At 41.9% G+C, this 13114-nt stretch overlaps 2 protein-coding genes across 3 annotated transcripts in view; both read left to right on the plus strand.

Moving 5' to 3' along the window:
- The first annotated feature begins 1746 nt into the window (after positions 1-1746).
- Positions 1747-6678, plus strand: LOC109904265 (leucine-rich repeat-containing protein 57-like). The gene is made up of 6 exons (XM_020501502.2): positions 1747-1922; positions 2258-2503; positions 4133-4268; positions 4462-4730; positions 4844-5029; positions 5654-6678. The coding sequence occupies exons 2-6, from the start codon at positions 2420-2422 to the stop codon at positions 5693-5695; spliced, it is 717 nt and encodes a 238-aa protein (XP_020357091.1). The 5' UTR covers positions 1747-1922; positions 2258-2419; the 3' UTR covers positions 5696-6678.
- A 3076-nt stretch (positions 6679-9754) lies between these two features.
- The window catches only part of LOC109904263 (tyrosine-protein kinase receptor TYRO3), a 34777-nt gene continuing 31417 nt past the window's right edge, over positions 9755-13114 (plus strand). For both annotated transcript variants that reach the window (XM_020501500.2, XM_020501501.2), the window contains exon 1: positions 9755-10152. In XM_020501500.2, coding sequence (XP_020357089.1) covers positions 10095-10152 — 58 coding nt within the window. In that variant the 5' untranslated portion in view covers positions 9755-10094. The remainder of the gene's footprint in view (positions 10153-13114) is intronic.

Here is a 13114-nt window from a genome sequence, read left to right on the forward strand (position 1 = left end):
GGTCAAATAATAATAATCACAATAGTTGTCGAGGGTGCAGCTGTAACAGTATAACTTTAGACCGTCCCCTCGCCCATACCCTGGAGCGAACCAGGGACCCTCTGCATACATCAACAACAGTTACCCATCGCTCCACAAAAGCCACGGCCCTTGCAGAGCAAGGGGAACCACTACCTCAAGGTCTCAGAGCAAGTGACGTCACCGATTGAAACGCTATTTAGCGCGCACCACCGCTAACTAGCTAGCCATTTCACATCCATTACACTCACCCCCCTTTTGACCTCCTCCTTTTCCGCAGCAACCAGTGATCCTGGTCACGGCACCAATGTAACAGTATAACTTTAGATCGTCCCCTCGCCCATACCTGGGCACGAACCAGGGACCCTCTGCACACATCAACCCTCGAAGCATCGTTACCCATCGCTCCACAAAAGACACGGCCCTTGCAGAGCAAGGAGAACCATTACTTCAAGGTCTCAGAGCAAGTGACATCACTGATTGAAACGCTATTTAGAGCGCACCACCGCTAACTAGCTAGCCGTTTCACATCCGTTACACAGCAAGTCAGCACCTCAGGAGTAAATGTCAGTTCGCTTTTCATAGCCGATCATTAGGAGTATCTCTAAAGCTCCTGCTGTCTCTAGAGCGTTGAAAACAGCAGGTCTGGGACAGGTAGCACGTCCGGTGAACAGCTCAGGGTTCCATAGCCCAGGCAGAACAGTTGAAACTCATCAACACTACATGAATGCAGAGCAAATAACTACTATGTCTGGCTTGACTTCCTGCACCTACTGCAAGGCCAACAGTATGGACATCAGTTAGGCCGTATATACAGCCAGATGATATGTAATACATTTCCTGACTGCCACCCCACATTCATGCACTACAAATGCTGACCCAGTACGTCCTGTCCTTGGATATTTTGAACCATCTATGTGTAACGGATGTGAAACGGCTAGCTAGTCAGCGGTGGTGCGCTCTAAATAGCGTTTCAATCGGTGATGTCACTTGCTCTGAGACCTTGAAGTAATGGTTCCCCTTGCTCTGCAAGGGCCGTGGCTTTTGTGGAGCGATGGGTAACAATGCTTTGTGGGTGACTGTTGTTGATGTGTGCAGAGGGTCCCTGGTTCGCATCCGGGTATGGGCGAGGGGATGGTCTAAAGTTATACTGTTACATTGGTGCCAGGACCCGGATCACTGGTTGCTACGGAAAAGGAGGTCAAAAGGGGGGTGAGTGTAACGATGTGAAATGGCTAGCTAGTCAGCGGTGGTACGCGCTAAAAAGCGTTTGGGCGAGGGGACGGTCTAAAGTTATACTGTTACATATGTAAATGTATACAAAATCCTGATACACAGTATCCTGATGTCTATTAATCAAATCAGATGGATCAACACCCTCCCTATCTTTCTGTAGTCTCTCCAACACTTCTATATCAACTACAGGATATGGGAGTAGCCATACTGTATTCACAGGAATAACTTTTTGTTTTATCAATTCTTCTTTCAAATTTAGACCGCCGATGTAGTTGTTCCTTTTCCATTTGATGAATGAATGGCTTCTGGATTGGTTCTTGCTCTACTGCCAACTAGCGGATTGGTTTTTGCTCTACTGCCGACTAGCGGATTGGTTCTTGCTCTACTGTCGACTAGCGGATTGGTTTTTGCTCTACTGCCGACTAGCGGATTGGTTCTTGCTCTACTGCCGACTGGCGGATTGGCTGAGCGAGCCACATACAGACATGCGCATTGACGTCAAGCTGTTAGCTTCCCAACGACATGTTTATTGTTCGAGCAGCACTACAATGTCCTAGGCTTGTGTTTAAGTTTGACTAGTCCAATAACCCTCATAGTTATCTGTTCCTAATATATAGGTTACAATTTGCAGACAAGTATTGCACGAGAAGGACAAATCAGCTCGTGAGGTAAGTAAACTAAAATCCCGGATGGTCTAACGTTAACCTGTTGGCTAGCTATGCTAACAGCCTCAACAATATTTACCATCCTTGGGAAAATGTTATTTAAAAGAACATATGTATGACCTTTTGCTGTTATAGTACTAGACAAATTACTCACAATTTCAATAATATGCATGAATATGTCTCAAAGCTTGCCTAGACAGTACTAGTGGTAGGGTAGCTAACGTTAGCTAGATAGTGCTAGCTTCTTATATCATGTTCCTCCTTTTCTTGTTTGTCAGCTACTGTTAAACGCCGGCAGCAGCAATTCATGATTGTTTTGTATAAATGATCTCTTATAGGGGCCACACTGACAACCAAGGAAGTATCTATCTTAAAGGCACAGCCCCAGTATCTGGCAGCACCATCACAATAGACTAGCTGATTACATAAGCGTGTGACCAACTGTAAAGTTGAAGATCATCACTTAGGAGAGCCTCATCAGAGCCGAAACTACAACAAAGATGGGGAACAGTGCAATCAAAGCCCATCTGGAAAATTCACAGAAGACGGGGATCTTTCAGCTGACAGGGAAAGGTCTCCCTGAGGTAAGAATTGCATGCACACACACAGCCCATTATCGTCTGCTTGTTAAAATCAGCACCCCACAGCAGTCTGCTAACTGGTGCTTCGTTTATTTAGCTGAATTCCATTCAGTTTTTGTTGTAGTCGACGGTTTGAATGTATGTATATCGAACAAAAATATAAATGCAAGATGTAATGAGTTGGTCCTATGTTTCATGAGCTGAAATAAGAGCCCAGAAATGTTCCATATGCACAAAATATTATTTATCTCAAATTGTGCACAAATTTGTTTACATCCTGTTAGTGAGCATTTTTTTTGCCAATATAATCCACCCACCTGACAGGTGTGCCATATCAAGAAGCTGATTAAACAGCATAATCATTACACAGGTACACCTTATGCTGGGGACAATAAAAAGGCCACTCTAAAATGTGCAGTTGTCACCCAACAGACTGCCACAAATGTCTCAAGTTTTGAGGGAGCGTGCAATTGACATGCTGACTGCAGGAATGTCCACCAGAGCTGTTGTCAGATAATTTATTGCTAATTTCTCTACCATAAGCTTCCTCCAACGTCGTTTTAGAGAATTTGGCAGAACATCCAACCGGCCTCACAACCACAGACCATGTGTAACCACGCCAGCCCAGGACCTCCACATCCGGCGAATGGTCTGAGGCCAGCCACTCGGACAGAAACTGTGGGTTTGCCAAATCATTTCTGACCAAACCAAATCATTTCTGACCAAACTCAGAAACCGTCTCAGGGAAACTCTTCTGTGTGCTCGTCGACCTCATGACTTCAGTGGGCAAATGCTCACCTTCACTGGCACGCTGGAAAAGTATGCTTTTCGTGGATGAATCCCAGCTTCAACTGTACTGGGCAGATGGGAGACCGCTTTATGGTGTCATGTGGGCAGGCGGTTTGCTGATGTCAATGTTGTGATCAGAGAGCCCCATAATGACGTTGGGGTTATTGTATGGGCAGGCATAAGCTCCGGACAAAGAACACAATTGCATTTTATCGATGGCAATTTGAATGAACTGAGATACCGTGACGAGATCCTGGGGCCCAATGACGTGCCATTCATTAGCCACCATCACCTCATGTTTCAGCATGATAATGCACGGCCCCATGTCGCAAGGATCTGTACACAATTCCTAGAAACGGAAAAAGTCCCAGTTATTTCATGGCTTGCATACTCACCAGACATGTCAACCATTGAGCATGTTTGGGATACTCTAGATCAACGTGTACAACAGCGGGTTCCAGTTCCTGCCAATATCCAGCAACTTTTCACAGCCATTGAAGAGGAGTGGGACAACATTCCACAGGCCACAATCAACATCCTGATCAACTATGTGAAGGAGATGTGTCGCACTGCATGAGGCAAATGGTGTTCACACCATATACTGACTAATTTTCTGATCCACTCCCCTACCTTTTTTTTAAGGTACTGTGACCAACCTATTCAGTTCAGTTCTATTCAGTTCTTTATTCTCAGTCATGTGAAATCCATAGATCAGGGCTTAATGAATTCATTTCAACTGACTGATTTCCTTATATGAACTTTAACTTAGTAAAATCTTAGAAATTGTTGCATGTTGTGTTTATCTTGTTCAGCGTATTTTCTTCCCCCACTAACATATTTCAGTTCCCTGAGGAGCTCCAGAGGTTAACTGGAAACCTACGGACTGTAGATCTGTCTTCCAACAAGATTGAAGTGCTGCCTCCCGCCATAGGAAACTTCCTTCAGATGAAGAGTCTGACTTTAAATTTTAATAAACTCAGTAAGTGGTTGCTCCATCTCCTCAGATTCTGTCTTATACTACAGCATCTTTTGATGACAAATTATTAACCCTTTGCTTTCACTGAATAATGAATGCCCATTAGGTGCATTGATTGATGTGAATTCCTCTGCTTCAATCTGTCTCTATAGCTAGGCTATATATTAAGTTAGTGTGTTTGTTTTGTGCTACATAGCAAGTCTCCCAGATGAAATTGGGAAGCTTAAGAAACTAGAGACCCTCTTGCTGAACGGGAACCAACTGACGCAGCTCCCTAGCGGTGTAGGACAGTTGAAAGCGTTGCGCACACTCAGCCTGTCTGGGAACAAGTTCCGGGAGTTTCCTGGCGGCCTTGGCTCCCTACGACACCTGGACGTCCTGGACCTGTCCAAGAACCACATCCAGGCTGTGCCTGCTGAGGTAGCGGCCCTGCAGGCCATCGAGATCAATCTCAACCAGAACCAGGTAATCAGGTGTTTATGGGTGCATCTCAAATGGCACCCTATTCCCTATATAAGTGCACTATTTTTAACCAGGGACCTGATCTAGAATTGAATCTATATAAATTATGATCCCAGATTTCAGTGGTGTCTGCGGAGGTGTCCACCTGCCAGAGGCTAAAGGTGCTGAGACTGGAGGAGAACTGTCTAGAGCTTGCCTCCATCCCTGTGTCCATCCTCACCAGCTCCCAGGTGTCTCTGCTCTCTGTGGAGGGCAACCTGTTCGAGGTGAAAAATATGCGGGACCTGGAAGGGTATGAGAAGGTGAGGTGTGAAACTAATTCTTGTTTCTTTAACTTGCTGCCTACTGCCAAATGAATGGTCAAGGTTAAAGCAAGGAACAGTCATGCTGCTGCACTAAATCACTAAGCTGTCTTTATATCTATTGTAAACTAAACCACTTATGAGTTTCAAAGGCATTGGTTTGAAATATGTCCGTCCCCCATGGTTGACGTCATTTGTTTGTGATCAGTGTGGAAACAAGACTCTTTCCCCAGAGTGGTGGACTTCTCAACAATAATGGGATTTCCTGTTCAATATAAGGAGGATCAAGTGAAGAAAGTTGTGGCTCAGACAGCTCTAGTATTCTTTCCAAGCCATAATCCCTGCACTTGACATAATCAGCGGTCAAATATATCCCCTGACACTAAATACATCTATGACGTTTCATGATGATATTACAGTGTTGAAATGATGTTGTGAAGCTTAAAATGACAATTGAATTTCCCAAGCTTGGGATAATCGAGGTCTAATCTGATATGACCACTTACCTATTATAATAGCTAGAATTTGGACCAACCATTCAGTGCTTACACAAATAGCTAATCTCTTCAGTTGTTGTGCTGTCCCAGATGTGACTGATGGCGATCTCATTTGTTTACCCCACAGTACATGGAGCGCTTCACTGCAACCAAGAAGAAGTTTGCCTGAAGAATAGAGAGGGAGCATCCCCCTGAGTCCAGCTTGTGCACTACACCCAAGCACCCTCCCTAGTGGTTGTCTTACTACAGTATATATGGCTTCTGCACTACAGCAACAGGTTACAACAGCAAGAACCACAGTAGAATGAGTACTGATTGAGAGCATGCTATGATCTGTGTATGACAGCAACAGGATACCATGAATGGATATAGAACTATGTGAACAGTGTACGATAGACAGTGCATTCACTTACGATATTCATAGAAATTGCATCTTGAATACTAATTTACGAACAAAACCCTTAGCAGGTTATACTTAAATAGTATAGTGGGCTAAAATGTCCCTCTACATTGGCTTTTAACTGCATATAAATTAGCAAACAATACAATTGTTGCAGAAGTCAAACACCTTGGTTCAGTATCAAGCAGTGTTTTGCCTGTCAGATAGTATTTGTGCCGTGACCAGCAAGCAAATGAAAACTGTAGTATAGAATGTCAAAGCAGTGACAATTGCACTACATAGACCCAGAATGAGATTGATTTTTAAAGCTCCATTCTGCATTTTTATTTTTTTAACCTTTATTTAACTAGGCCAGTCATTTAAGAACGGCCTAGGAACAGTGGGTTAACTGCCTGTTCAGGGGCAGAACGACAGATTTGTACCTTGTCAGCTCGGGGGGTTTGAACTTGCAACCTTCCGGTTACTGGTCCAACGCTCTAACCACTAGGCTTACCCTATGGATCTGGAATGGATCGTCACATTTTTTCTGTAGCTCTGGTCCAGAGTGTTTCTTTTCAGCTGAGGAAAGCTGATTCATCAGCATGCCACACACAAAACCCTGGACCAGAGCTAGATTTTCTGGTGCTGTGAAAGAATGAAGAAAAGCACAGCCTAAATCTGAACAAAAATATAAACACATACAGTGCCTTGCGAAAGTATTCGGCCCCCTTGAACTTTGACCTTTTGCCACATTTCAGGCTTCAAACATAAAGATATAAAACTGTATTTTTTTTGTGAAGAATCAACAACAAGTGGGACACAATCATGAAGTGGAACGACATTTATTGGATATTTCAAACTTTTTTAACAAATCAAAAACTGAAAAATTGGGCGTGCAAAATTATTCAGCCCCCTTAAGTTAATACTTTGTAGCGCCACCTTTTGCTGCGATTACAGCTGTAAGTCGCTTGGGGTATGTCTCTATCAGTTTGTCTCTGAAATTTTTCCCCATTCCTCCTTGCAAAACAGCTCGAGCTCAGTGAGGTTGGATGGAGAGCATTTGTGAACAGCAGTTTTCAGTTCTTTCCACAGATTCTCGATTGGATTCAGGTCTGGACTTTGACTTGGCCATTCTAACACCTGGATATGTTTATTTTTTAACCATTCCATTGTAGATTTTGCTTTATGTTTTGGATCATTGTCTTGTTGGAAGACAAATCTCCGTCCCAGTCTCAGGTCTTTTGCAGACTCCATCAGGTTTTCTTCCAGAATGGTCCTGTATTTGGCTCCATCCAGCTTCCCATCAATTTTAACCATCTTCCCTGTCCCTGCTGAAGAAAAGCAGGCCCAAACCATGATGCTGCCACCACCATGTTTGACAGTGGGGATGGTGTGTGTTCAGGGTGATGAGCTGTGTTGCTTTTACGCCAAACATAACATTTTGCGTTGTTGCCAAAAAGTTCAATTTTGGTTTCATCTGACCAGAGCACCTTCTTCCACATGTTTGGTGTGTCTCCCAGGTGGCTTGTGGCAAACTTTAAACAACACTTTATGGATATCTTTAAGAAATGGCTTTCTTCTTGCCACTCTTCCATAAAGGCCAGATTTGTGCAATATACGACTGATTGTTGTCCTATGGACAGAGTCTCCCACCTCAGCTGTAGATCTCTGCAGTTCATACAGAGTGATCATGGGCCTCTTGGCTGCATCTCTGATCAGTCTTCTCCTTGTATGAGCTGAAAGTTTATAGGGACGGCCAGGTCTTGGTAGATTTGCAGTGGTCTGATACTCCTTCCATTTCAATATTATCGCTTGCACAGTGCTCCTTGGGATGTTTAAAGCTTGGGAAATCTTTTTGTATCCAAATCCGGCTTTAAACTTCTTCACAACAGTATCTCGGACCTGCCTGGTGTGTTCCTTGTTCTTCTTGATGCTCTCTGCGCTTTTAACGGACCTCTGAGACTATCACAGTGCAGGTGCATTTATACGGAGACTTGATTACACACAGGTGGATTGTATTTATCATCATTAGTCATTTAGGTCAACATTGGATCATTCAGAGATCCTCACTGAACTTCTGGAGAGAGTTTGCTGCACTGAAAAAGGGGCTGAATAATTTTGCGCGCCCAATTTTTCAGTTTTTGATTTGTTAAAAAAGTTTGAAATATCCAATAAATGTCGTTCTACTTCATGATTGTGTCCCACTTGTTGTTGATTCTTCACAAAAAAATACAGTTTTATATCTTTATGTTTGAAGCCTGAAATGTGGCAAAAGGTCGCAAAGTTCAAGGGGGCCGAATACTTTCGCAGGGCACTGTATCAATGATTTTACTGAGTTAGTTCATTATAAGGAAATCAGTCAATTTAAGTAAATAAATTAGGCTCTAATGGATCTATAGATTTCTCATGATTGGGCAGGGGCATAGGCCCATTCACTTGGGAGCCAGACCCAGCCAATCAAAATGAGTTTTTTTCCCCTCAAAGGGGCTTTATTAAAGACAGAAATACTCCTCAGATTCATCAGCTGTCTGGGTAACTGGTCTCAGACGATCCCACAGGTGAAGAAGCCGGATGTGGCGGCTCTGGGCTGGCGTGGTCACATGTGGTCTGCAGTTGTGAGGCCGGTTGGACGTACTGCCAAATTCTCTAAAATGATGTTGGGGGTAGCTTATGGTAGAGAAATTAACATTAAATTCACTGGCAACAGCTTTGGTGGACATTCCTGCAGTCAGCATGCTAATTGCATGCTCCCTCAACATCTATGGCATTGTGTTGTGTGTCAACTGCACATTTTAGAGTGGCCTTTTATTGTCCCCAGCACAAGGTGAATCTGTGTAATGATAATGCTGTTTAATTAGCTTCTTGATATGGCACACCTGTCAGGTGGATGGATTGTCTTGGCAAAGGAAAAATGTTCACTAACAGGATGTAAACACATTTGTGCACAAAATTTGAGAGAAATAAGCTTTTTGTGGGTATGGAACATTTCTGGGAACTTTTATTTCAGCTCCTTAAACATGGGACCAACACTTTACATGTTGCCTTTATATTTTTGTTCAGAACATTTGGCTCTTTGCAAGCATCTTATTGCTTTTGAATGCTCAGTGCTTATATTATTTGGACTCTTATTTGGATTTGTATTCATGTGTTATTTATCTTCAGTTGGTCTGTTGGACACATCCTTACTATTTTAGTAATTTAACTCTGTAAATAATTTGTAGACATTTTAAGAAGTGTGTGTGTGATTGTATCAGATAAAAACCACAAAACAGGATCACCTCCACTATTCTAAATTTGACCCTCAAAGAAGTGTTGATGGATCGTCTTCATATTATTTTATCGGGCAAGGGTCTAGTAACCTTTATTACTAGATTGAAGACAACCTCACAAAGAGGATCATTCATATCTGTTTTCTAATCAGTGTTGCTGATCAAGGGTGCACTTTCTGTGAAAGGAGGAGTTGCAGTAGGCTGCCATTAACAATACATTTAACTTATCAGATGTATTTAATTGTAACAGAATACTCTCCATGAATTGTGTTAATATACTAACACTGATTTATGTAGAATTACTTAACTTTGTTTCATTTGAATGCTTTTATTTAATTTTACTTAGATATGATTCCATGTTTTGCATTCAGACCAATTTCATATCAGGTTGTCACAACCTTAATTTTGCGAAAGGAATGTACATGCAGTAATTTAATATACCCCGCATCTCATCGCAATTTCTCCTAATAAAGATATAATACATACAATTGGTAATGTGTCGCAGTGCCTTAGTTACGTTCAATAGGTGTTGTATTGATACTTTGTTTCATGTCACTTCATACTGGGAATCTTATTTCCTGCGCTCTCACTAGGCGGCGGTAATGGACATTGACATTCCTCAAGAGAGCAGCACTTCGTCATCTTGTAGTATGAGGCTAGAACAACAACGTTTATATCAGCATAGAAGACAAAAGTCCACCAACTTATTTAAACAAGTGTAGCCGGTTATTCACGAGGGGAAATAAAACAACATACTTTGTCTATCATCCTGGACAGGAATTTACTAACAATCTAGTGCAGGAAATCTTTGGAGACCCGAAAATACGTTTAATTCAGGGCATCGACTCATTCGATTGTTCAGCACTTGGGATTAGTATATTTGTGGAAGAGCCTCAAATTGTGAACCAGATGATGAAAATATGACCATTTATCTTTGGATCATACTCTTCTTGGCACAAAGTAGTAGAGCAATCCCTGGTAAGTTTGAAAAGTTATCCCTATATTGCATGACACGGCTACGTTTCATGAATGTGTAATATTAATTGTATATTGCTACTCAGTACTTTTGCGCGGTAAGCGTTTGTCAACACGTCGATTTTAGCCTATTTCAAGGGTGGATGATAGTCTCAAGAGACACCAGTGTGTTGAACAACATTAGTGTAAGCAACAAACGTGGAATCTGCGGTTCGCCTTCAAAATAAGTCCCCTCTTTGAAACATGCAAACGGATAAAAATAGTGAAAACAAGCCACAATTGGACTAGATAGTGCCAAACAAGGTTAGAATGTTATTACATAAATTCAATAGAAGACCATTTATTTAGTTATTTTGACGAATATGAATCTGTTTTATTTGTATTACTACTGCGTTGTTGGGAAAGAGCACTACTGTAGCAGTGCAGGTCACATATATTTAACTATGTATATATTTATTGCATTATGGATGTATTAGACTTCATAACTGCATTGGGGGCATACTTATGTTTCACTGTACAGCCTTACCTATGGATTGTGCACCCATGAAATATGCTATCTACTTACTCAGTGACATCAACAGAACACAACTATGTAGTTTACACAAATATTAGCTTCTTATTACAGGACATTGACTGTGAGAAGTCACCTTTCCAGTCAGTCTTTTGTGTATTGGACATTCAAACACCCCCTTGAAATGTGGTATCGGTCTACACCGTGACAACCACAGAACACCATAGCAGAGTTCAATTGGTGCCATTCTGAGTTGTAGTGATAATGTCAAGTCATCACAATGGGTTGACATGGAGCATAGAGTGAGTCATGTGACAACCGTAGCATTAAGTTGTGGAATAATGGACTCCTTACAGCACGTGTTTTAAATGTAATGTGTATATAGATTTATTTAACTAGGCAAGTCAGCAAGACGCTGGGCCAATTTTGCACCGCCCTATGGGATTCCCAATCACAGCCGGTTGTGATACAACCTGGATTTGAACCAGGGTGTCTGTAGTGATGCCTCTAGCACTGAGATGCAGTGCCTTAGACCGCTGCGCCACTCAGGAGCCAAATGACTGTCTGCGGGTTTTTGCTCCTCCCTTGTCCTTGATGGATGAATTAAGGTCACTGATTAGTAAGGAACTCCCCTCACCTGGTTGTCTACTGTAGGTCTTAATTGAAAGGAAAAAACAAAAACCAGCAGACACTAGGCCCTCCATGGAATGAGTTTGACAGCCCTGCCTCACAGTAATACCAAATGGAGATTAATGGCATTCTGTACCGATTGCATAAATACCTGGCTGTGCAATACTTGGCATTGAATAGAGTTGTGATGGATATTGTTCTTGATTATGAATTCTGTCATAAATAATTCAGTTGTGGTATCTACTGTATGTATGTTTGTTTTCCAAAGCAGTCGTTTCAGGGCAAAGCATTAATCAATTCTGCGACAAAGGAATGATAGACTGTCGGTTGTATGAGTTGACAAGATGAAAATTCTGTCTGTGCCCTTGAGCAAGGTACTTAACTCTAACTGCTCCTGTAAGTCCCTCTGGATAAGAGCGTCTGATAAATGACTGACATTTCAAATGTTGACGGAAAACAAAGTAGTTGTTTAGAAAGCTCTAGCTGAGTGATGTCATTTTATGATATGCTTGTGAAATTATTTTTGAATGAATCCTTATTAATGAACTCATCTAATTAACTGTATGCTTTCACTGATTAGGCTGATACCCCATTTTATGAGTGCACAATCCATAGGTTAGCCTGTACAGTGCAATATGAATGTCCAATACACACAATAGACTGACTGGGATGGTGATTTCCTACAGTCGAGTCCTGTAATAAGAGCTGAGATGCTAATATTTGTGTAAACTCGACATAATTAGGTGCTGTAGGTTGGTACCATATTTCATGGCACATTCGATAGGTTAGGCAGTACAGTGCATGTAAGTATGCCCGCAATGCAATTCTGAAGCCTAATACCTTCAAAATTTGATTTCAAGCTTGTTTTTTGAGCGTCACGTGCACTGGTACTATAAAAAATTTAAAAATCGGTCAAATTAATGAATTATCTTTAGTTGAATTCCAACATTGTTTAGCATTCTATAATCCAATTGTGTCATGTTTTCAATTGGGGACTTTTATTTTGAAGGTAAACCGCCAGTTCCACTATTGTTGTTCACCACACAAGTATAAGGGACCACAGTCCAGAGAAGTTTTGCACAAAATTCAGGAGGCATATTCTCAACATTGTTCTCTAAAAATTATAATACTGAAGTGAATCTGTTTCTTGTGACAATGTTTATCATAAGAGCAAAATAACCATTACAAACTGAGCACATATCTCACTGAGATTTGGTCCAATGTGGCTCTGTTGGTAGAGCATGGTGTTTGCAACGCCAAGGTTGTGGGTTCGATTCCCATGGGGGACCTGTATGAAAATGTATGCACTCACCACTGTCTTTTGCTTAGGATAAGAGTGTCTGCTAAATTACTAAAATGTAACGGTTGAGGTCATTTCCTCTTCCCTGTCCAGACCAGACCTGGGTCAAGTACATACTCCAGTATTTGAGGTGTGCTTGATTGATTTACACTTTTTGGGACTATTCCATTGGATCCAATATGTGTAAGTATTTTACATAGGCCCATGTATATGAAGGCTTCCCCCACCCCCCTCTTACATAGCATTTGGGTAACAGGTCATTGGACTGGACATGTACTAATGAGACATTCATTAAACAGAGTGAAGGTGTGGGAGGATAGGTAGGCCTACAGGCTACATTTAGCTTGATGACATGGACACTCCCCTGCCTCTTGAGCAGTGCAGTATAATATGGTCATTGATATTACATCTCTGGCCGTTGTTCTGTTGCAGGCAGCTAAACCCAGCAGCTGTAGTGAGCTGCCACAGTGGAGAGCTTTCAGCCCTCTACAGCCTTGTATGACGTCTGCTCTGTCTGCTCAGGT

This window comes from Oncorhynchus kisutch, linkage group LG14 (genome assembly GCF_002021735.2).
Source record: "Oncorhynchus kisutch isolate 150728-3 linkage group LG14, Okis_V2, whole genome shotgun sequence".
NCBI classification, from domain to species: domain Eukaryota; kingdom Metazoa; phylum Chordata; class Actinopteri; order Salmoniformes; family Salmonidae; genus Oncorhynchus; species Oncorhynchus kisutch.